A 21,409-nucleotide genomic window follows, 5' to 3' on the forward strand; every position below is an offset into this window, starting at 1 on the left:
AGAAATACAAAAAGGATTCCCATTACTGTCGTATTATGTCCAGTTCAAAGTCTCAACGTGGTTAGATCCTACTAATGGATGCCTTTGAGAACAGCTTTGATATGTACATATGTACATAAAAGAAATGGATGTCTTGGCCTTTTTGATACTTGACCAGTCATATCATGGATATCGAAAGGCTAATGTTTCAGGGTAAACTTCCACCTGAGGTGTTAGTCCAACAGTCCAAAAGGTTGGCAGGCTGCTAGAGGAGATACGATTGTATTATCGCCTTCACATGTGAGATATGCATAGATATGCATATGCATCGGAGTTAAGGACCTAGGTGGAAGCCAACATGCATGAAGCGACGACGAAGCTTTTAATTATGCAGAGTTTTATGAAATATAGTATTAGAATATCTAATGTAGTATACTCGAAAAACAAGTAATACCTGGCTAAAGTGTAGGAAACTGTAATCAAAATGTTATGACTTGGTATGTTTGTATCTGTTAGCAATTATCTGTTTAACATTCAACGTGCGATACTATTCACGTGCTTATACAAAGTATTTGCACTGTCACTTATTCCTCAGAGGAATTAGACTCAGCCCTCACAAGGGCTATGTTCATCTGTATTTCAGTTCTGTCACTGAACTAAAAATCGGTTCAGCCCACATGGGTCGTTAAAAATATAATTGAACAACTTTTCAGTACGATTCCAAAGTTTTAATCCTTGCAGAATCCCCTCAGCGCTGAACACACCCCTTTCTAAATGTCTATCCTCATTGCTGATGTCAATTTTTGCACTTTCGAAAAAACTTTTCAAATGAGATTAAAATTTACACAATTCAGGACTCGGCGAGGCATGCACTCGAAGGGATTTCCCAACGTTTCCCTAATGCCCGGTGTCAATACAGCGGATGGACTTGGACTGCAGGGCAGATTTGCTGTGTGAGCAGTGTGATAAGCATTTCGATCCTACTTTGGCTTCACCTCAACAATGCACTGGGGTTTTTAATTAGAATTCGAATAACAAAAAATTAAAAGTACCTCGCCAGAAGAAAAGGGGGAGAGGCCAAGGGCAAATACCCTTGCGGCAGGGAAATTGCGTGTAATGATATCGCAGATCGTACAGGATATACATATATGTATGTATATAGGGTTGTCTGCCAAAGAGGTGGTTACGCTTGATTGTGTTATATGACGTGTGCATAATTCGCCGAGTGCCGACCAGCTCGGCTAATTTCAGTTGGTTTTTAAATTACAGAGAGTATGTTTAATAGTAATATAGGCTAAGAGTTCGAAAAATGCAATAACGAATTCTAAAAACGATCAATACGACGTTATTTAATTTATTAAAAGACCAATTCAAAAGTGCTTCACATTCATAATATGAGAAATATAAAACAACATATAATGTTTTTATGTTTTGATTTTATACGTTTACAAATTGAAAATAAGAATCTCCTTTTTCAAACGACTGTAATTTTGGTAATTTTCGATCCTTTTTTTTATGTTTTCTATAAATACTCTCACCATACTGTATGGTAATTTTGACTAAAGGCATTAATTATACAGCGGGGTATTTGTTTCTTATGTGGGTATAGTGGTACACACTATTGTAGCGGGGATATGGAAAATCCACACTTTATTGGTAAAATAATGGTTTTACAAAGGTATTACGATTGGAATAGTGATATGTATGGCGATAAATGAACTATCGGGGCCGGTGATCTCCCGTAAAAACGCCAAAGCTTTCCGCCCACAAATTGCCACTGCAAGATAACTTAATAAAATTGAAAACTAATTTGTTTATACAGCTGCACAAAACGAGCAGCGCCGGCAACGATAACAACGCTGAAACAAAGAGGAAGGATTGGGGGTAGGAGGCGGGCTCCTGGCGAAGGCAAAACAATTTGTTTATCATGGTAGCCTTAGTGAGGTTGTCTGATGATGAGGCAACACACAGGACAGGCGCAGAAAAAAGGACAACAAACAAACCGAGTTTCACCGAGCAGCAGGACGAGGATGAGCACGGCAACGCATCGGGGGATGGCAACATACTCGGGGATACACAGAAAAAATAAATTCAAAGGTATACTCGCAGGGATAAGTGCCACTTTCTCAAAAGTTTAAAAATGTTTGTTACAAAAAATTGCGTTTAAAGAGTTTCGTCTTAATCTCAAATAAGATAATTAGATTCAAAGTAAGGTAAAACGCTTTTGTCGCTGGCCTCGACCTCATATATTTAGATAGACAGTGCTAGGTAGAAATATCCAAATTGGTTTGGCGTAACGATAGAAATGGCAATATTCTGAATCGAGCATAAACGTCTTTAGAATCTGCTTACTCTCTAGCTTTCATAGTTCCCGAGATTACAGCGTTCATACATACGGACAGACAGACCAACTCGACTACGGATCCTGATAAAGAATACTGATGGAGGCTCCATATAATTTATAAATCCAAATATGAACGACAACTAGATATTTTAAAATGTTTACTATATCATACAAAAATATAATATCATTTTAATTATATTTTTGTATCGTATCAATTGATTTACATTTATTTTTCGTCGAGTGTAACATATTTTGACACCCTTGTCTCTGGAGACCCCGAAAAATATGCAGTACATAGTGCGATCGGCTTTTAATGGAGTTGTTTCCAAAAAAGGGCAAGGGAAAATCCTAGACTGTGCAAATATTTGAATTTCGGCTCTGCTATGCTAAAATATTATGCTGGTTGACAAATTCCGTCGGCAGTTTCTTGGTAGGCAAACTATTCTGTGTACTTTTTACCATATTTACTGAGCTCCTCTTGGTTGCAACAAATCATTAATTAGACTTAGGAGTGGTACCAAGTAATCCAGGCCATGGGAACAGCACAAGCGTAATCATTATTTCCAAACATCACTGCGGAACTTGTGCAGCTGCCAGCTCAACCCCCTTGGTGCACCTCTGCCTCCTGGGGAAACACTTGTCTACATCAAACATCAACACCTTCCATTGTCAAGCACTTGGGCAATAATTCCGCTTAAACAGATAAACGAGCGCTCGAATCAAAAAACAATTGAATGCGCTCACAATGTGAAAGTGGTATAGAGCACGGCCTGAAAATCAAAATCTCTACCCACCCCAACCTCTGAACGAACTTAATAAGCTTATCACACCCCGAAATGCAACCCTGCTTGGCAAAAACTTTCAGCTCGACGAGCTCCGATTGGTGGAAGCTTGGAAACTTCGGCGCCGCCCCTTTGGCTGTACCTTTTGATGTGGCACCGCCATTGCAGGATAGCATACTTCCACCCCTCGGCGCACTATTCTTATCAGACAGGTCCTGTGGATGTTCCAGGCATTCGCTTCCCGGCAGTCAGAGAGTTCGCAACACGGTTCGCGTTTCGATGTCAGAGTGCTCGGTACCGTTGCATCTATAAGGATTACTTGGGTGTTGGCCACTGGGAAATTACTTTATTAATTGGATGTGGAATGTGAATGTGGAAATGTTTGCTGCTTAGATGATGTGCAATTCGAAAGAGTACTGCAGTGAACCATTTCGTAGAAGTTGAGAAGTTATCGGTGTTATTGTATCTAAGTCTAGTCAGAGGATAATTGCAAAGTGTGCATGTGAGTGTTTTGGTAAGTTAAGCAATAAGAACAGTCACATAAGAATGTTCTAAGAACATTAGAAGTCGAATTTTGAACAGAAAATTATTGTGTGCGTGGTAATGCATAAATATAAAAATGAAAACACAATAGAATAGTAAAACAAGAGAGAACGCTATAGTCAAGATCCCCGACTATCTGATACCCGTTACTCAGATATTCGAAGTGCGAAGGAGAGTCTTCAGCACATACAGTTTTTGGCGGTTTTGTGGGCGTTAGAGAGAGCGTGGCAAAAAGTTTTTTGGCAAATCGATAGAAATTTACAAGACTAATACAAAAATGAAAAAATATCGAAACATTTTTCAAAAGTGTGGACGTGGCAGTTTTGGGCGGTTTGTGGGCGTTAGAGTGGGCGTGGCAACATAAATCGACAAACTTGCGCTGCGTCTATGTCCCTGGAGTCTGTATGCTTAATCTCAACTTTCTAGCTTTTGTAGTTCCTGAGATCTCGACGTTCATACGGACGGACAGACGGACGGACAGACGGACATGGCCAAATCGACTCGGCTACTGACCCTGATCAAGAATATATATACTTTATATGGTCGGAAACGCTTCCTTCTGCCTGTTACATACTTTTCAACGAATCTAGTATACCCCTTTACTCTACGAGTAACGGGTATAAATATAATATCAATAATATTAATAGAACCCTGAATACAAGAATCTAATTATTTTTAAGCTTATCTCAAAACTCTCGTGAAACAAACTTTAACAATTAATCCGTTTTATGATTTTGTACTTTATATTTGAAATGCTTCTTTTTAACAGACTTATTAAACCATATTCTTCTTTTATTCTGTTTACAAGTCGATTGTAAATTACATTCACATCCATGTAAATGATATATTTGATATCTATTAGCCACTAAATCCTATCTTATCTAATCGAAGTGTGTTGAACATGTTTATTATCGGTCTCACCCCGAAATATTAAATACTCTTTCACAGAGAGGCAAAAGTCAAGGACCAACAACACGCGTTTCACTTGTCCAGCTTGCTGTCCCCCCTCCAGAAGCTCGAACCTTGTGACACGTGCTGGTCACGCGTCGCCAATCTGCGGATCGGAAGTGTTAGCTTTACCGTTATGCACTTAGCTGGCAATTAGGCAGACAAACAGAAGCGCAATAGATTTACCAACTACGAGCTCTCTGCTTCCCCGACCATGTTTTCCATGGACAATTTCGACTTGGAAGCCACGATGGCGCGTCATTTCTTTGAGGGATCACAGGCCACCAACGCCTCTACCTCCAGCTCCGATTACTTTTTCGGGGACGAGCACAGCTCGGAGAGCGATGACGAGGACGATGCCTATAGCAGTGGGTTCAACAGCGACCAGGAGAACACCGAGAAGACGTAAGTCCGACGTTAGTTTGCGTCCTGGAGCCCAACTAATCCACTTCAGCTTCTCCCCATTCAGCCGGAGAAGCCACAAGCCCCGGCGCTTAAAGTGCGCCTCCCAAATGGCCCAGCAACGACAGGCGGCCAATCTCCGCGAGCGCCGCCGGATGCAGAGCATCAACGAGGCGTTCGAGGGTCTGCGCACCCACATTCCCACGTTGCCCTACGAGAAGCGACTGAGCAAGGTAATGTGAAAAAGATAACCTATCATTCTTAAGTCGTATATCTCTGATGTATAACTTCGCAAAGGGTTTTCAGTTTGAAAACTACATTTATTAATGGCATATCTTATGAATCTGAAACGGGATAGCCAATTAAAATTAAATTAATTGTTTAATAGTGTTCTCAGTATTCATCGGTGACAAATGATCACATACCGGAAGGGATTATCAGTCCGTGCAAGTTAAATTTGATTGAAAGTATTTGTTTAATTTGAATTTGTTGTATAATCGACGATAATGAAGTTAATATAACTACCATGTGTGGAATGACATCATTCCGTTTTTTATTCATAACCTTATAACTAATCATGTAATCTCTTTAACGCAACCATTCAAATTCGGCTTCTCCCCAGGTCGACACACTCAAGCTGGCCATAAGCTACATAACCTTCCTCAGCGAGATGGTGAAGAAGGACAAGAACGGGAACGAGCCGGGCTTAAGTCTGCAGCGTAACTACCAGAAGGAGCCGCCCAAGAAAATTATTCTCAAGGATCGCAGTGAGTTGTCAATCAATCAAATGCCGTGCAGCGCTTAGGTGGGCGGATGGTCAGCGGGCCTGGTACACATCTAATAACATAATTCATCCGGGGCACCGGCCTCATTCAAAGGTTATCGGTGGAATGGATGGCATTCGCGATGAATGGTCCTGCACAGGGGATGCTGAGCTGCATCCTATCATCGATTCGGGGTCTGCCGTGTCTGCCTAAGTGTAACTAATTAGAATTTTCACACTTTTCGCGCGGCGTTCTGGGTTCGCATTGCGGGCTTTGCGTGACTGCCAGTCAAGGAAATTGTTTTGCTCATTGCCGTCGCATCGATCATCGAGGATGGGAGAGTACGGATGCGGATGTGGATGGGAATGTGATGTGGTCTGGCACCCTGGTTACAATTGCCTGGATTAGGGGTTTCCGTGAGCCGGCTCATAAAAGTTGCTTTGGTCATGGTTTTTTGGTTAATAATTTTCCTATTCAAAATGTATGACTCTGCAGGCAGCGGCGAGTTTCTGGGCTTCGCGATCTTTGGAAAGCATCTGCATAGCTAATAGTCGGTCCACTTGGAAAGCCAAAAGGGGTGTCGATTTGGGGTTTTGGGATGAGAAAGGGGTGGCGTTACTTATTGAGTGTTATGTATAGCCCTTAAAAAATGTAATATTTTTTGTACAATTTTTTTTTCATCCGTGTCACAACACAAATTTGAACTGGTTAAAGTTGAGTTGGAACTGGTTTCAGGATGATAAGAACGCCATTAGTGAGGTGATTTGTATTACAATTTACTGCTTTGGAAATTCGTTTTACTAATGAATTTTATACAAATATATATAGGTTAATTTAAATAGGATAAAGTGTTTTTGGTATCTGTATTCCAAATTATGGGCTTTAAGAATGTAATATGAATTGTATATCAGATAAATCACTTCCTATTGTCTATAGGCCCCACAGGCCCCCTTTCTTCTAAGTTGTTTCCCCAGGTCGCATAGTTGGTTCAACTCCCCTAAAATTGTTAGATCTAGTAGGTAACCGTATTATACTATTCTTACTGCTACCTGATTGCTCTCTTAATAACCAATCAGATTTTGGTTATTCTTGGCCTTCCCTTACTGGCATTTATCATTTTGTTCGATTTGATCCAGAAAAAAAGGAACATGCAGCTCCCATTTGTAATTTGTGTCTACCTGATAAAAGTGCCGCATGCACTCCACACGTCACCATACCACACCATGCCATACACCTTGCCCGATTCCATCTTCGCAACCCCGACAAGGGGAATCCAAGCGGGGGTGGGCGGAGCCCGGCCGATCCGATCCGAACCAAATAGTAACAATAACAGGAACAACAATGCCCAATCGACATAATCATAGCGTGGGAAATTCGTTACACTCCAGCAGATGGCGCTGTCGGCGTCCCCCTTAAAGGCCAAATGGAGGGCGACGAGGTCAGGGGGAGCGGGGAGATGGCCACGCTGATGGCGAAAGCGTTTTCATGCTTAACGGGCATTAAAAATGTTGCAGAAAAACACAACAAAAATCCAACGAAGTTTGGCGGGGGGAGGCGCCATCTCCACGAAACGCCCACTTAAATGGCTGCCAGGAAGACCTGGGGAGCTGAGGATTGTCGGCACGCGCCTGGCATATGTTCACACCAACTTGCAAAGATCCGGAAACTGCGCCGGAAGTGGTCGGGGTTTGCATATTTGAGCAGCACCCGCATGAGACACTCGAAATCTGCGAGGGCTACAAATTGCCCGACTGGGTGGTATGTTGGTTCTGATTGGATGTGGTCGGAGGAGCAGGAGGAGGGTGGCGGACAAGGATTCCGGCCTGGTCTTCTCTCTTCGCAGCGGCTGTGAGTTTATTTGTCCAAGGCAAATGGCGGGGCGCAGCGGGGTGGCAGCTGCAACAACAAGCCGGGCAACCCCGGGGATCAACCCTTTCCGTACATTTGTTTGCCCTGCCTCGATGATGGACCCGTAATGTGGTCGCTAATGGCATTTGCTCAGTTTTTGGCAACAGTTATAATTGTTTGGGCGGCGCTTGACTTTAAATGGGTATAGTTTGAGGGCCCGTGATTATTAATATTAATAATCGCAATGAGTTGAAAACGGCCGTAGATATTTTGTCAGCCCCAAAAGTTATGTCGAAGCAAATCGATCTTAAGAGTTTATTTAAGGGCATTGAATAGTCAAGTGCTGTATTAACGCGTATTGAGTGAACAACAGAGTGCGCAACACTAATTAAACTAACTTCTAAAAATATAGTGTGCTAATATATTTGCAGTAGCAATTGACGTTAAATAATTTACTTGGAGTCTCGTATACTGCCTTTATAATCGTATGGCATAATAAGAAAATAGGCATAATGAGAAAAAGGCAACTGTGGAGCTGGATACATTTAATAGATACCGATGCTGGGGCTCTGAGCTGTTCATTTGTGTTCTTTGCTTTTTTATAAATACAAGTATACGATAAAGCGCAATGTTTGCTAACCATATGTACCACGACTTTCCTACCACTTGCAGCTGGCGGTGTGGCGCACTCGTTGTCCTGGTACCGCAAGGGGGACCGATATCCGGGCAGTAAGCTCTACGCCAGAACCTGGACACCGGAGGACCCACGGGGACCCCACTCGCAGCCCCTGCCGCTGTACAACAACAGCAACTCGAATCAAAATCAAAACAGCAACCAGAGCAGCGACGATTTCAGCGGAAGTGGTGCGGATATGTCGGATCCTGGAGCAGCGGCCAGTATTTTCAGCAGCGGCAGTGGAATGTGAGCCTCAGGATTCGCTGTCGTGAACAAGTCCTGAAAAGAGTCAGAGAGAATGAGATTCATTGGAAATCCTACTAGTCAAGCCTTGCTAGTCCTGGCATCTAACACATATTAACCAACTTAATAATTATATGAAGAAAACATGTTCTGTGGTATTTAATTGCTCTAAGTTTGCTAATATCTAAATGTTATACATAGTGGTTTAGTTTAAATCGAATAAACATTTCACACAAATCTACCCAACAACATCTAATTGCAGTTCAAGCGCCCAGGGCAAAGGGAACAATTTGAGGATAAATTATATAGTTATCAGCACGAGTGTGTATCGAACACCTGGTCCTGGTTGTCCTCGTGGCCTCTGCACCCCGCGATTCTCGATATCGTTAAAAAAGAGGGACAACCGCCGAACAGACAAATATCATAAAGTACAAGTGCAGTTTATTTTCACCCGTGGGGGTGGGTAAAAACTGTACACTCCGCAAAAGTATTATTCTTTTATTTCAACAAAAAATGCCAACGTATGCCAAATTAAAGCAAATTGCGTCCATACAAATTAAATTGTATTTTTTGATAAATTGCTATATAAAAGTGACTGGTATTGTATTATTATTAATTGCATACAAAAAAGAAGACTCAAGCAGTCTATCCTTTCTATTTTAAACTCTTTATTTTGTGTTTTTAGCCTATTTTTGATTAACAGTTCCACCATTTTGTCAAGTGTATCCTGCAGCTTAGAGGGCATTGCAACTAGAAAATTATTTCCGGTCTTTTGACATGCATGCCCACACGCTGAACGGAATTCCGTTAAAAAATGGGAAATTATTATTTTTAAGCGTTTAGTTGGCGGTGTGAGCGTGCCATTTAAAACATCATTACGACTGTCAACCTTCGAGACGGACAGATGTTGTCCGTTTGGCTGAGCAATGGAGATGTTTATCTGCAATTAGGATTAGCTAGCGGCAGGGGTGTTTCTGTGATGACGTGATTGAACCTTGCGATTGGGAGCCGATCCAAGTTGATATATCAATTCGATCGTATGTAAATGTGAGCCTTCCGTTTGGGTTGCTGTGGTCAAAGATTTAATTAACCGTCGGCGGCGGCGACAGCTGTGCGGGGTTATCAAAATCTGATCAGTTGCGAGCTAAGGGTGAGTGTCCAAAACAAATGTGACAATTATGCTGAATCGGGCTTTTAAGATAAGGAATTTCATTATGACTGTATAGTAAACAAAATAAACACATTGGTTAAAGCTTTTGGTTGGTTTTAAAAACAAATATAGAAAAGTGTGAAAGCTTTACAAGTTCTTACGACCCGAATCTAACAATTTTGTTACGATTGAGTCGATAATTCCAAGAATTGTCCTAATAAGTTTTATACTCGAGAAATGGAAGATCGAACCAAGATATCATGAATCACCATACTTAGCTCAATTTGTAGGTAACTTTTATTGTTTTCCCAATTTTACCCGTATAAAAGAGTACTGGACTGGTTGATGAATATGCAACAGGTATAAGAAGGCGTTCCGATCGTAAAAAGTAGATTTGAATCACATTCTCGAGCAGGTTCACTTCTCGAGTCAATCACACCATGCCCGTCTGCTTTCAGAGGACTGATGCCAAACAAATTTGAATAATCGAATGTCCTTGCTGTGATACTGAGACTAAAGCTGCCACGCCCAAACTTTAAAACATTTTTAAAAATCAAATTGAACACCCCCACATAACCCCCGAAAATTACAAAACTCACTACTCTTGCTTGAAATAAAGATTTAAATAGTCTGAATTACAAAACTGTTTGTATTTATTAATAAGTTAAGATTTCAAGACGTCAATGGTCTATAACGTCAGTAATGTATGTGCGTTTTTATCAACATTATTTATGTATAAGAGTTTTGAAAAGTCAAAAGAAATAGTTTAAAAGAGTATGTGTTCTCATACATCTTCTTATCGCTTTATATATTTGTTTCTTTTGGTTATCCTAGTGTCTTTAGTTTAAGATTCATTCGTACTTTTGTGATAGAGTCTTTGAAATCGCTAAAAGACTCGGCCACCTCACTGAGACATTCTGCCTGGATGTTTTTAAGGCACAGGCTGATAGAAGTGGGATCACCCTTGTTCAATCGATAAAATAGACGCTGCTTCAGATGGGGGGGTAGTCCCAGTCGGGCCAGGATTTCAAACTCGCAGGACTCGTACTTTGGGTGCTTCTCAAGGAACTCTGCGCACTTCTCATAAATGTCCACACACTGCACAGACTTATTTTCGCTTCCCATGAAGTGCCTTAGGACTTTTCGAGCATCCGAGTCATCCAGGATCTTTCCGACACTGTTCGAGAGCGCGTATATCCTTTCCGCCTCGCCCAATTTCATGCTCTCTATTAGTTCTTCAAAACTTTCCTATAGTTTTGTTTAATGTTTATTTGTTTAATAAAGTTTAGTAATTGCTTAATAATTTATTTGCGAACCTTTTCCGAGCTGGTGGCCATATCTCGTGTATTTTAACAGCAATAGTTTTAAAATGAGAGCAGTTAAAATGTATGGGCAGCGCCTTTATAGTCTCGGTGGCAGCTACGCTGCTTACTAAGTTTCGGAACTTTATCTTTTATAACTCATTACTCATAAACATCGAAACCTTAAACATTTTACAATTGAATCATCAAATGGTACTATTCCACGAAACACTTGATCATCTGACTTAGAATTAGAAAATGTTGTGATTATGGATTTAAAAAAAGTAAATATAAGTATTTTATTTTTAGCACTAATATACAAATATTTGTTTTATTTATTATATATTTATTATATTTTAAGGAAAATAAATCTAAATAAATAAGAGCTTTGAAATAAACTTGAGCAGTAGACCTCATGCTGTAGAAAGGAAAACGGTTCTTTAATTGTTCTTTCTCTATACTATGATTTTATTGTATAAAGCTTTGCTTGTATAAAGTTTAGGCCTGTATTCACATACTGAATGATGTTTGAATTTTTGATTCTCGGCGGGCAAAATGTGGGGCTGCCAACCGACTTGCAGAGGATTTTAATGGTGTAGAAACATTGCGTTGTTCAGCACTGCCGCTGGCGCACGCTTTGTTTCGCATTAGAATTTGTTTTGTTGTGTTGAATTAAGGTAGAACCGTGCGTTTTATGACGGACTGAAAGTAACTTAATACGAGTCATTATCATGCGGTTCGCCCAAATAATTGTGGGTCCTGCAGGCAGTGGCAAGGTATGTCCTCAAAAAGGGCACCCGGTGTGGATATCATTAATCTAATACAATTTTTCCCAGTCGACGTACTGCAGCTTAATGCAGCAATATGCGATGGACTCCAAGCGAAATATACAGGTGGTGAACCTCGATCCGGCGGCAGAGCACTTTACTTACAACCCGCTGACCGATATTCGCGAACTGATCCACCTGGACGATGCCATGGAGGACGAGGAGCTGCACTACGGACCGAACGGCGGCCTCATCTTCTGCCTGGAGTTCTTGATCGAGAACCAGGAATGGCTGAAGGAACAGCTCTGCGGCGGCCAGAACGAGCTGATGGTGGGCGAGCCTGATGATGACTACATCCTGTTCGATATGCCTGGCCAGATCGAACTGTTTACTCACCTGAAGATGGGCAGGCAGCTGGTGCAACTGCTCGAGTCCTGGAACTTCCGTACGTGCGTCGTCTTCTGCTTGGACTCGCAGTTCATGGTGGACGGGGCCAAGTTCATTTCCGGCACCATGGCCGCACTCAGTGTTATGGCCAACATGGAGCAGCCGCACATCAACGTGCTGACCAAAGTAGATCTGCTGAGCAGCGATGCCCGGAAGCAGCTGGATATGTATTTGGAACCGGATGCCCACAGTCTGATGGGGGAACTTACCATTGGGACTGGCTTTGGCGAAAAATATGCAAAGCTTACGGAGGCTATAGGCTCGCTGATTGAGGACTTCAGGTGAGCTAATTAACAGCATTTTGGCAGCACATCCTACTGAAATTACTTAATCTAAAATTGATTGGGACAAGTGTTAAAATAAAATTACTCATAATATAGAAGGCAATTTAATACTTGAGGAAAGACTTTTAGGATACCCCATCGTTAATACGGTAATAAAAAAATATTAGGAGCAGAAAATACACAAAAAAGCCTGCTACTTAAGGGTTAATATTTTTGATTTAGAACTCTTATACTACAACCATCAACTTTTTATTAACGATAGGGTTTCGATCTTCAGTTTTTTTCAATACAATTATATTACATACAAAATATTTCAGGTTTTATCCTAACGTTTTATTTTAAATAATACGCATAGGCTGAGTAGTCTTTATAGTATAACCTGATTTAAGGGGAAATTGGCCATAAAACAACTTTATATCGTTAGAAGGAAATGAAAAGTTGATCTTATTAGACAAAAGTAATGGAAATATGTATTGGGTTAAGAAACTTTAGCCTGACCTCAGGGCGTGCCACTCCATTTCGAATATCAATTTCAATCGTTTTAAGTTACATTTCTGGGACGCATTTCTATTATTAAATCTTCTTACATTTGTGGGTAACATTTTCTTGTACTTTTAGTCTAATTTTCGTTCAGGTCAATTTAAGAGCAAAACAAGCTATAAGTAATATATGCATTATATATTCATATTTTAATATATAGTGTATCAAATATTTCACAAGAATTAAAAGGAGAACGTTTTCACTTTCCTTGCTGGAAGGGTCTTAAATCTACTACTTCAGGCTTTTGCCTTGCGCGTCGGATGGAATGGGTGTTCCAAGTGTGACAGATCCGGTGGGTTCTGCTCAAACGCACTTATTTCCTGCATGCCGCTGTTGGCGATCTCCCACAGCTGCGGGTATTCCTCCTTGAAGGTTTCGTACCACTTGTGCACTAACGGATACTGCTGTAAGTCAAAATGAATTGCCTCCAAACAGAGCGTGGCCGAAATGAGAGCGAAGTCTGCAATGGTTATGTTGTCGCCTGCCGCGTATTTAGTACCCAGTCGCTCCAAATAAGTTTCGTACACCTCAAGTGCGTTCTGCACCTTCTTCAGCGACATGGGCGTACGTTTGTAGTCGAAGAAAATGGGCGCCATGCTATGGGCGGATATGGGGGCGTAGTAGAATCCCATGTTAAAGCATAGCCGCTGATTGATTACCGCTCTCATATTGACGTCCTGCGGATACAGCGTTGAATCCGGCGCGTACTTGTCGCAGAGGTATTGCATAATGGCAATGCTCTCCGATAGATAGAAACCATCGTCATCCAGCACGGGTATCTCTTTTTGCGGATTCATCTGCAATGATTTGAAAATTTAATAGCTTCAAGATCTTTAGGGCTCCATCTACACATACCTTAGAGTAATCCTCAGAGCGATGTTCCAAGGCGCAAAAGTCCACATTGATGAGTTGATATTGTATATCCAAGGCCTTCAGGGTCATGCGAACGGCCAGGGAAGGCGGACCATCAGATACGGCGTAGAGTTTCATAGTGTATATGGGTCTGTGGGTATCAGTGAGCGTTAGTTTTGTTTTTGTCTCTTGTTTGACCGGTTTGCTTGTAGCTTAAAAGTGAAAGCAATTTGCCTAAAGTGTCTATTTAATTTATATGTACCTATTTTTGGCTTGATTTTTTGCTGAAACTATATTCAGTGTGTATGTCTAGTGTGTGTATCAGAAAAATTCTCTCAAAAGTTTTCTGGGCTTTTTAAGAAATTTTTAAAATACTGAATAATAAACCAGCAATTAATGTTGTACCCTGGAGCAGCTTTCAAACTATACTGATGTGTTGTGTCATCTCGCCTGATATTGCAGGTGTTTACTTCAATGACAGTCCAAACTAGTTTTATGTTTGAGAGACAGTATGCTGACATAGGTTCCCAAATACTCTACCTACTTTGCTTGCCTTTTGGAGGTGGTCACCAATTGGTACCAAAAGATTTTACCGATTTACTAGCACTTGTGAATCGGGAGAGTGGATGTTTATTAAAATGGCCACGGGCAGATATTTAAGTTATGTATGTATGAGTTTAATTTTTCTTTTAAGTATATTTTTAATATTTTTTATTTATATTTGTAAACCAGAAATCTATTTTACTGGTGAGTATACATACACAATAGAACCGTAGCTTTCCATTTCATCAGCTACTTCCTCCACAACCTCAATGATGCCATCTGTGTTGTCCACCTCCATGTATTGATGATCGCCGTCCATAGTCATTTCGACACCTTCCTCTTGCTCCTGGTACTCTTCCTCCTCAATAACAACATCCTCTTCCTCATGATGAGAATCCACCTTATTGGACACAGATAAAGAAGCGGATCTGCTATTATTACTGCTCGTGACTCGAGGCTTCTTGTGTACCACGATGTCGCTGCTTATGTTAGACACATTGAGTCGCTCGATGGCTAAATCACCATACTCCTGCTGAATCTGATCCAACGATTTGCCGATAAAGTGCAGTGGGCGAAACTTTAGATTCTTGTTATTCTTTTTGTTGATCTCGTTGTATAGTCTCCGCTTGATATCATCCTCGCTGAACGGATGGCTGTGACTGTTGTAAACTCGGAGCACACGAATAGAGCCATCCTTTTGGGTGGCCGTCGAGATGCGGCTCTTACAATTGATGTCCGGATCGCGGCTTTTGATGCACACCCAATAGTTGCGTGAGATGACGCCACGATTTTTGGCATGGTATATATAGCCATCGACACACAAAAGTTCGTGCCCCTTAGCAGATCTCAGGGTACAAATCTTTGAGAGGTCCATATCCGGTTGCGCGCCTTTCGTCGGCTCCGCTACATCGCGTCGCCTACGTATATTTGTGATCTCCGGCTGTCGAACTTTCGGCAAAGGCGTAGATGCATAAGCTGCGTGTGATTGTGGGTCAAGCTCATCTAGTGCGTCCGGCAGTATCTCGATCTTGGCGCTTATGTTGTCCGCTCCGTCCTTTAGGTATTGTACTATCATGTTCGCTTTCGATTCTGGTTCCATTTTGATGGCACCATCGATGCTAATCACCTTTTTCATTACCACATTGCTCGTGTCAATGTGTTCGTAGCTTTCATCGACGCTGTGTTCAGGGTCGAAGGTATCCCCTCCCTGGCTGGCCGACCCCTCGTCGCTTTCGAAACTAATCTCTTCACCGTGCTCACTCTTGGACAGCTTGTGTGAGTTGTCCTGGTCCAGCTTGGCCTGCTGCTTAAGCCGGCGAGCAATTTCTTTTATATCCGGGTTGTGCGTGTGCTCCCCATTAATTCGAAGAACCACTGGTCCGTTTTCAACCGGGTCTAGGGTAATGCGGACGTGACAAGTGTTGGCCTTGTCGCGTCGGTTTATGCAAGTGAAGAACATGTGGCCGTTGGACCTGCTTTGGGAGTCGAAGTGGTACAAATGCTGACTCAAGCACAGCACCTTACGACCCTTTGCCGAAGGAAGAAATGTGAACTTGGTCAAGTCGGTTTCCGTGAGAGGATTGTGGCCCGGCGGTGGCAGATAGTTGGCAATTACGTCGAATGCCGCTGGCCACTTGGAGCTGTGATCCATTTTCGGGTCCACCAGAGAAGACTCGTCGTCCCCCTCCTGACTCTCGACTTCTTCGTTGCCTTGAATCTCTCCACCTTGGCTTTCGTCCGTCCTTACGTATACATCGTAGTTATCCTCGCACTCCTCGATTATTATGGATTCCAAGTCATCGCACCGCTGAGTTATGTCAAAGGAGTTTTCTGGATCAAAATACTCGAGATTAGGGCACTCTGCCAACACATCCGAGGTATTTTCGTCCTCCACCAAAACGATTTGGTGCTTGGAAAACATGTGCATCAGCTTGGTTGCCGAGTAGTGCGGATGAATGTGTGCATCCGTGTCAACGGCATGCAGTCGATGTGCCCCCGCCAAGGTCGCTTCCGTGCAGATCCTGGCCGTGCACTCAATGTCACGCTTGCGCACACAGGTCCATCGAAATATGTCTCCTTTGAAGGACTTCCCGGCCAGGTAGTACAGATGCCCGTCGATGCAAACCATCACGCGGCCATCGCGGCGCCGTAGCATGTACACACGGTCCTTGTCCTGCCAGATAAGAGTTCGTGTTAGTCATTTGTGTGGCTTAAAATTGTTTCAGGACTAAAGATTAATTTTATTTTTCTTCAAATTTTACTTCATGGGAGCCCTATTTAAAATATGTGTATTTTTATACATGTGCATGTTATTAAAATGATTGGGCGACTTTTTAAAAAATCCCTAACATTTGTTTTCGATGCGGAGATTTATAGTATTTTTTAAATCATTAATGATTAAACTTTGGTATTTATTGTCCTTTTAACGGTATTGCTGTTTGATTTGCAAATAGGAAAATAAAAATAATGACCAAATTGGCGGGAAAGAACTTTCCATTATTAAAGTGAGCAAATTGATAGTTACGCTATCAAAAGACATTTTAACTTTAACAGATGTTGAAGGTAGCAAAGTGAATTGTTATCGAAGTATTAGTTAATATTAATATCGAGGCTGTTTCTAAAAACGACACGCAGCTACATTCTACATGATAGTTGGATATTATTTCCGAATACAGGGTTCTTCAGGAAGATGAGTCAGGTACAGTTGGGCTGCGGCCGTACCTCAAAGTCCAACTGGAATGAGGCCTCCACGGCGGAAGTGTCGATGCTTCCGTAGATGAACTCCGGCGGATTCATGCCGGCGTTGGCGCGCTCGTACTGGCGTGCTCTCTTTGGCTGGGTCGTGCTGTAGGCGTCGTTCATCATCATCACGGACAGCCGCTTCCGCTGGGCCACCTTGTTGACCTCGTGATCGCTGCAGCGCGGGTGGATGTGGGCCAGAACGACGTCCACGACGACGTGGCGCGTCTTGTCCAGCGGATCGGGCAGCAAGGTGCAGATGCGGGACTTGCATGGAGTGGACTTGTCCTTGCGCCTGTTGCACAGCCATCGGTAGGTGTTGTTCCGCCCGATGCGATCGAAGTGGTACAGATAGTCGTCCACGCAGAGCATATCCACCCCCTTGGCGGAGCGCACCACGGACACCTTGGTCAGGTCCATGCCGTGCTCCTCGACAGGCGTCTCCATTTTTGAATTGCTTCGCTGTTTCGCCCGAGCCCGGAATTCAGCGTTTTTCGATTTGCCCCCGAAAAGTGTTTTGTATCGTAAATTAGGCGATTTTTTTAGTGGCTGACTGCCTGGGATTTGTTGGTTGGGATTTTTGGTGGTATTTCGTAAGCTCACTATTGGCGCGCCTTTTTGCAAATGCCGACCATTTACCGCACACGCACGGAATTATTGCAGTTTGATGCACTAAATAGGGTTTATTTTTGGGTTTTTATTCGATTTTAATTACACAAGCACATTTTCTTTTGCGACGCGTCGAAAAATGCTATTGTGTGGGATACGAGGGTTGCGAGCTATGCGGTGGCGTTGGGGTTGCCACTTGTCAACATCACTTACTTTTGTAATGTTCAAAAATCCTAATTCTTGATATATATTATTTATTTACAGCTTGGTGAGATTTTTCCCGTTGGATTCCCAGGACGAGGAGAGCGTGGGCGATCTTCTGTTGCAAATTGATAATATATTGCAGTACGGCGAGGATGCAGACGTCAACGTTAAGGACTTTGATGAGCCGGAGGAAGCGGAACGGGATTGAAGCAGAATCATTTTATATTATTGCTTAACAAAATGTTCAATATTGTATTTTTATTAAAAAATTAAATCTAAGCAAAATACGTAATAATCACCATCCCTGGTAACAGAGTTGCCACCAGTGCAGTGTTGGACAACTGCTGCCATAATTTTAAATTCCCCTACGCGTACGGCGTCTAGACAAAACTGCGATTCGAAGGGCAAATAAATAAGCATGCAGGAGGCTGGCGGAAGTCCTGTTGGAATGACTCTTAGCCAGGAGGCCATCGCGCACCGTCTAGCGGCGCTTAGTCGTTGGCAGGACGAGCAGAAGCGACTGCTGCAAGAGCGTCAGTCCAATCAGCGCGTTATGCTCGGTTTGGAGCAGCGCAATATGTACAAAATGCTGGGACTACTTCACCAGGAGGCGGAAAGCCGGGAAAACAGTGTGCTGGAGGAGTCACAGTGGGACGAGGATCACTCTATACAAATGCCGCGACTGGCTGCGGAACCGGACGAGCAGGAGCCGGAGATTCCAATGACTGCTCCCCAGGCGGCCAAGCCCAAACGACCTTATCTTCGTCGCGGCGAAGGCCTGAAGCAGAGGTTCAAGATCAATCCCGACCATCTGCGGCTGGAAAACCTGCCGCGATACAAGTTCGCTAATGCCCACCCACAGTTTCGCACGCCTCAAATGAAAAAGGGTATTCTCAAGAAGCGCAAATCACCTCCCGATCCTGCTCCTGCATCAGCTCCCGAACCCCCAGCACAACTCGATCTCAACGAGCAGCACTTTCAGCAAATGCTAATCTCCAAGAACGCCTGCAGCTCCACTCCAGATCTAAAGTCTTCCACTGCGTCCTCCATTACTGCCTCGACCATCTCGCCCAGAGTTCGTTTTGTTGAGCAGAAGAGCAGAGCCGGACATCATCAGGCAGATGATGAAGCCTCCTCGGAAGCCAGTCCGATGAAGGGAGTTTGCTGGGCCAAGGTGCTGGACACACAGAGTATAAAACCAGCACAAATCCAAAGACGTTCTGCCCAAATCCGAGTGGAAGATGACAGCAATGTAAGCATATTCGAGCTTCTCGAACAGAAGGCCACTGAGGGAAACATTGATATGAACTCAAGCTGCATTCGAACTTTTATGGCTCGCAAGGATCAGCGATGCCTAATAGCCGATGACTCCGATCACATTGTAGTCACACAACAGGTGCGTCAAATGCGATTGCAACCGCAGATGGACCAGGTGCTAGTACAGGAGGAAGATGAGGAGGACATCGAACAGTCCAGCGACCAGACCCTCACAATGACACCCATCCAGGTGGGGAAAACCCAAGTGCGAGTGCGCTTCTCCGACTCGAATGACACCAACGAGTACTCCGATGGAACCAGCCTTAACGACGGTTCCAATATTCAGCTCTTTGAACAGTTCAAGTCGGCTCTCTTCCAGGCTTTGGAACAGCAGAAAAAGTCAAGTCCCAGCCAGCAGTCAGAGGAACCCATAACCAAAAATCTTCAGGAGAAGGCCAATCTCGTTCGCACTCGCCTTGAAGAGCTTGAGACAGAAATAGCCGCCTTCAAGGAACAGAATGCCCAACTCCTCCGCCTCAGGCAGCAGCACGAATTGGAGAAGGCAAAGTGCATACAGGATCATATGGAGGCAATGGATCGCGTTCATGACGAAAAGATCCAAGCCGAAATTTATCTGCACGACGAGCGCATGAAGATCGATGAGGACCGCCGCAAGTTCGAGCAGCAGATGCGACTACAGAAGAGCAATGCAAACAGCAAGGAAAAGAAGGATATAGCTGCCTTGAAGCAAGAGGTGGAGGCATTGCAGCTTCAACTAAAACAAAAGGAGCAGGCGCACGTCTCAGCACAGGCGCGACTTCGCGCTCAACTGCGGGCCAGTGAGAAGGAGCAGCGGAACTACCGCGATGAGATCGAGCTGCTGAGCAAGGAAAACAAGCGCCTAGAGCACGAGCTGGTCAAGATTGGCCGTGAAAACAACAGCAAGATGCTGCAGGAAATCAATCGAAACATAGCTCGACTTGCTCCCAAAGTGGTATGTATATTCTGGGGTTTCTTGGGTGTATATCGTCATGTAAGCAAGGTCTTCTTTTAGTTGCCTTCCGCTACGACGTCACAAATCCTCGATGAGAATGGTCGACGAACTCAGTCTCTGGATGGCAATGCTGGTAAGCCTGCCAAGCATCGAGAGCCGCACAACCGTCGTCAGAGTAGCGGCAGTGGCCAAGTGAGAAGTCGGAGTCGCTCGTTGGGCAGGAATAAAAAAAAACCAGAGGCTCTGGATGAAATCTACGCCTCTAGTAGCTCTGGAGAATCGGAGGAAGGTCAGACGCCCGTGACCGCTCCGAAAGCTGATACCCCACCGTCTGGAAATTCCAGCAGGGACTTTAAGAGAGAGATTATGAATGCGGATGGCAGCAAGGACATTTGGTACCCAAACGGAAATCTAAAAAAGATAAGCGCCGATGGCATGAGCGTTCGCATGCTTTATTTCAATAAGGATATCAAGGAAACTGACATCAGGGAAGGCACTGTAAAGTATTACTACGCTGAGACCAACACTTGGCACACCTCTTACCTAGATGGTTTAGAAATACTCGAGTTTCCCAATGGGCAGACTGAACATCGCCGCAAAGATGGCACTGTCGAGATCCACTTTCCCAACAACAGCATTAAGATTGTGGATCCCAGCGATACAGAGAAACTAGAGGAGTGGCGTTATGCGGACGGAACTCACCTAGTGCAGCTCCGGAATGGAGACAAGATTCTCAATCTGCCCAATGGCCAAAAGGAGATTCATACCAAACTAAACAAGCGAAGGGAGTATCCGGACGGCACTGTTAAGCTGGTGTATCCAGATGGCAGCCAAGAGACGCGCTATTCAAACGGCCGCGTTCGTTTAAAGGACAAGGATGGCAAGCTCATAATGGACACAGACTATGCAAAGTATTAGAGGCGGGTCTCTGCTTCTGTTGTTAAGTATAGATTTAAATAAATAGAAAAGCCGTGCTGTATTTATAAGATCATCGACTTGATTATTTTCTTTTGTTGGTGATAAAAGGGAAATTGGCTCTATCTTAGGGATCTGATACATAGTATGTTTAATGGCACACCTTAGGCATATACAAGCTACAAAACTTGGTATTGGTGCAGAAAATATTTTAAAATGTCTAATAGTTCAACCCTTCTTTAGGTATTTTAAAATATTTCATCTCATTTTTTTTTAAC

At 43.2% G+C, this 21,409-nt stretch overlaps 5 protein-coding genes across 8 annotated transcripts; 3 read left to right on the top strand and 2 right to left on the bottom strand.

Moving 5' to 3' along the window:
• The first annotated feature begins 3,366 nt into the window (after positions 1 to 3,366).
• Positions 3,367 to 8,931, top strand: LOC122620713 (pancreas transcription factor 1 subunit alpha). 2 transcript variants are annotated; one of them, XM_043798311.1, is made up of 5 exons: positions 3,367 to 3,619; positions 4,597 to 5,001; positions 5,066 to 5,231; positions 5,621 to 5,765; positions 8,283 to 8,931. In XM_043798311.1, the coding sequence occupies exons 2-5, from the start codon at positions 4,811 to 4,813 to the stop codon at positions 8,534 to 8,536; spliced, it is 756 nt and encodes a 251-aa protein (XP_043654246.1). In that variant the 5' UTR covers positions 3,367 to 3,619; positions 4,597 to 4,810; the 3' UTR covers positions 8,537 to 8,931. The 2 variants fall into 2 exon arrangements, with proteins under 2 accessions (XP_043654246.1, XP_043654245.1); XM_043798310.1 differs by having other exon boundaries at positions 3,367 to 3,607.
• A 1,573-nt stretch (positions 8,932 to 10,504) lies between these two features.
• LOC122621866 lies at positions 10,505 to 11,016 on the bottom strand. The gene is made up of 2 exons (XM_043799876.1): positions 10,996 to 11,016; positions 10,505 to 10,927 (listed from the first exon to the last, which is right to left on the bottom strand). Exons 1-2 carry the CDS (start codon positions 11,014 to 11,016, stop codon positions 10,505 to 10,507), a joined length of 444 nt encoding a protein of 147 aa, XP_043655811.1.
• Positions 11,017 to 11,600: 584 nt separating this feature from the next.
• Positions 11,601 to 18,193, top strand: LOC122619044 (GPN-loop GTPase 3). Of its 2 annotated transcripts, none has more exons than XM_043795727.1 (3): positions 11,601 to 11,756; positions 11,817 to 12,475; positions 18,026 to 18,193. In XM_043795727.1, exons 1-3 carry the CDS (start codon positions 11,712 to 11,714, stop codon positions 18,171 to 18,173), a joined length of 852 nt encoding a protein of 283 aa, XP_043651662.1. In that variant the 5' UTR covers positions 11,601 to 11,711; the 3' UTR covers positions 18,174 to 18,193. The 2 variants fall into 2 exon arrangements, with proteins under 2 accessions (XP_043651662.1, XP_043651663.1); XM_043795728.1 differs by lacking the exon at positions 18,026 to 18,193 and adding an exon at positions 14,333 to 14,535.
• Positions 13,144 to 17,941, bottom strand: LOC122619042 (glutathione S-transferase 1-1). 2 transcript variants are annotated; one of them, XM_043795723.1, is made up of 4 exons: positions 17,135 to 17,941; positions 14,632 to 16,586; positions 13,874 to 14,021; positions 13,144 to 13,815 (listed from the first exon to the last, which is right to left on the bottom strand). In XM_043795723.1, the coding sequence occupies exons 1-4, from the start codon at positions 17,597 to 17,599 to the stop codon at positions 13,255 to 13,257; spliced, it is 3,129 nt and encodes a 1,042-aa protein (XP_043651658.1). In that variant the 5' UTR covers positions 17,600 to 17,941; the 3' UTR covers positions 13,144 to 13,254. The 2 variants fall into 2 exon arrangements, with proteins under 2 accessions (XP_043651658.1, XP_043651659.1); XM_043795724.1 differs by lacking the exons at positions 14,632 to 16,586; positions 17,135 to 17,941 and adding an exon at positions 14,133 to 14,294.
• A 122-nt stretch (positions 18,194 to 18,315) lies between the features above and the next one.
• LOC122619043 (centromere protein J) lies at positions 18,316 to 21,287 on the top strand. The gene is made up of 2 exons (XM_043795725.1): positions 18,316 to 20,216; positions 20,277 to 21,287. The coding sequence occupies exons 1-2, from the start codon at positions 18,384 to 18,386 to the stop codon at positions 21,132 to 21,134; spliced, it is 2,691 nt and encodes an 896-aa protein (XP_043651660.1). The 5' UTR covers positions 18,316 to 18,383; the 3' UTR covers positions 21,135 to 21,287.
• Positions 21,288 to 21,409: the final 122 nt, after the last annotated feature.

This window comes from Drosophila teissieri, chromosome 3R, assembly GCF_016746235.2.
Source record: "Drosophila teissieri strain GT53w chromosome 3R, Prin_Dtei_1.1, whole genome shotgun sequence".
Taxonomy (NCBI): Eukaryota; Metazoa; Arthropoda; class Insecta; order Diptera; family Drosophilidae; genus Drosophila; species Drosophila teissieri.

Coding starts and splice junctions, on each gene's coding strand:
- LOC122621866 (XM_043799876.1), bottom strand. CDS start 11,016: ATGGCCACCAGCTCGGAAAAG. Junction 10,928..10,995: donor TGGCCACCAGCTCGGAAAAG/GTTCGCAAATAA, acceptor ACAAAACTATAG/GAAAGTTTTGAAGAACTAAT.
- LOC122620713 (XM_043798311.1), top strand. CDS start 4,811: ATGTTTTCCATGGACAATTTCGACTTGGAAGCCACGATGGCGCGTCAT. Junction 5,002..5,065: donor CAGGAGAACACCGAGAAGAC/GTAAGTCCGACG, acceptor CTCCCCATTCAG/CCGGAGAAGCCACAAGCCCC. Junction 5,232..5,620: donor ACGAGAAGCGACTGAGCAAG/GTAATGTGAAAA, acceptor GCTTCTCCCCAG/GTCGACACACTCAAGCTGGC.
- LOC122619043 (XM_043795725.1), top strand. CDS start 18,384: ATGCAGGAGGCTGGCGGAAGTCCTGTTGGAATGACTCTTAGCCAGGAG. Junction 20,217..20,276: donor CTCGACTTGCTCCCAAAGTG/GTATGTATATTC, acceptor GTCTTCTTTTAG/TTGCCTTCCGCTACGACGTC.
- LOC122619044 (XM_043795727.1), top strand. CDS start 11,712: ATGCGGTTCGCCCAAATAATTGTGGGTCCTGCAGGCAGTGGCAAG. Junction 11,757..11,816: donor GTCCTGCAGGCAGTGGCAAG/GTATGTCCTCAA, acceptor AATTTTTCCCAG/TCGACGTACTGCAGCTTAAT. Junction 12,476..18,025: donor TCGCTGATTGAGGACTTCAG/GTGAGCTAATTA, acceptor ATTTATTTACAG/CTTGGTGAGATTTTTCCCGT.
- LOC122619042 (XM_043795723.1), bottom strand. CDS start 17,599: ATGGAGACGCCTGTCGAGGAGCACGGCATGGACCTGACCAAGGTGTCC. Junction 16,587..17,134: donor CATTCCAGTTGGACTTTGAG/GTACGGCCGCAG, acceptor CTTATCTGGCAG/GACAAGGACCGTGTGTACAT. Junction 13,816..13,873: donor GCTCTGAGGATTACTCTAAG/GTATGTGTAGAT, acceptor AAATCATTGCAG/ATGAATCCGCAAAAAGAGAT.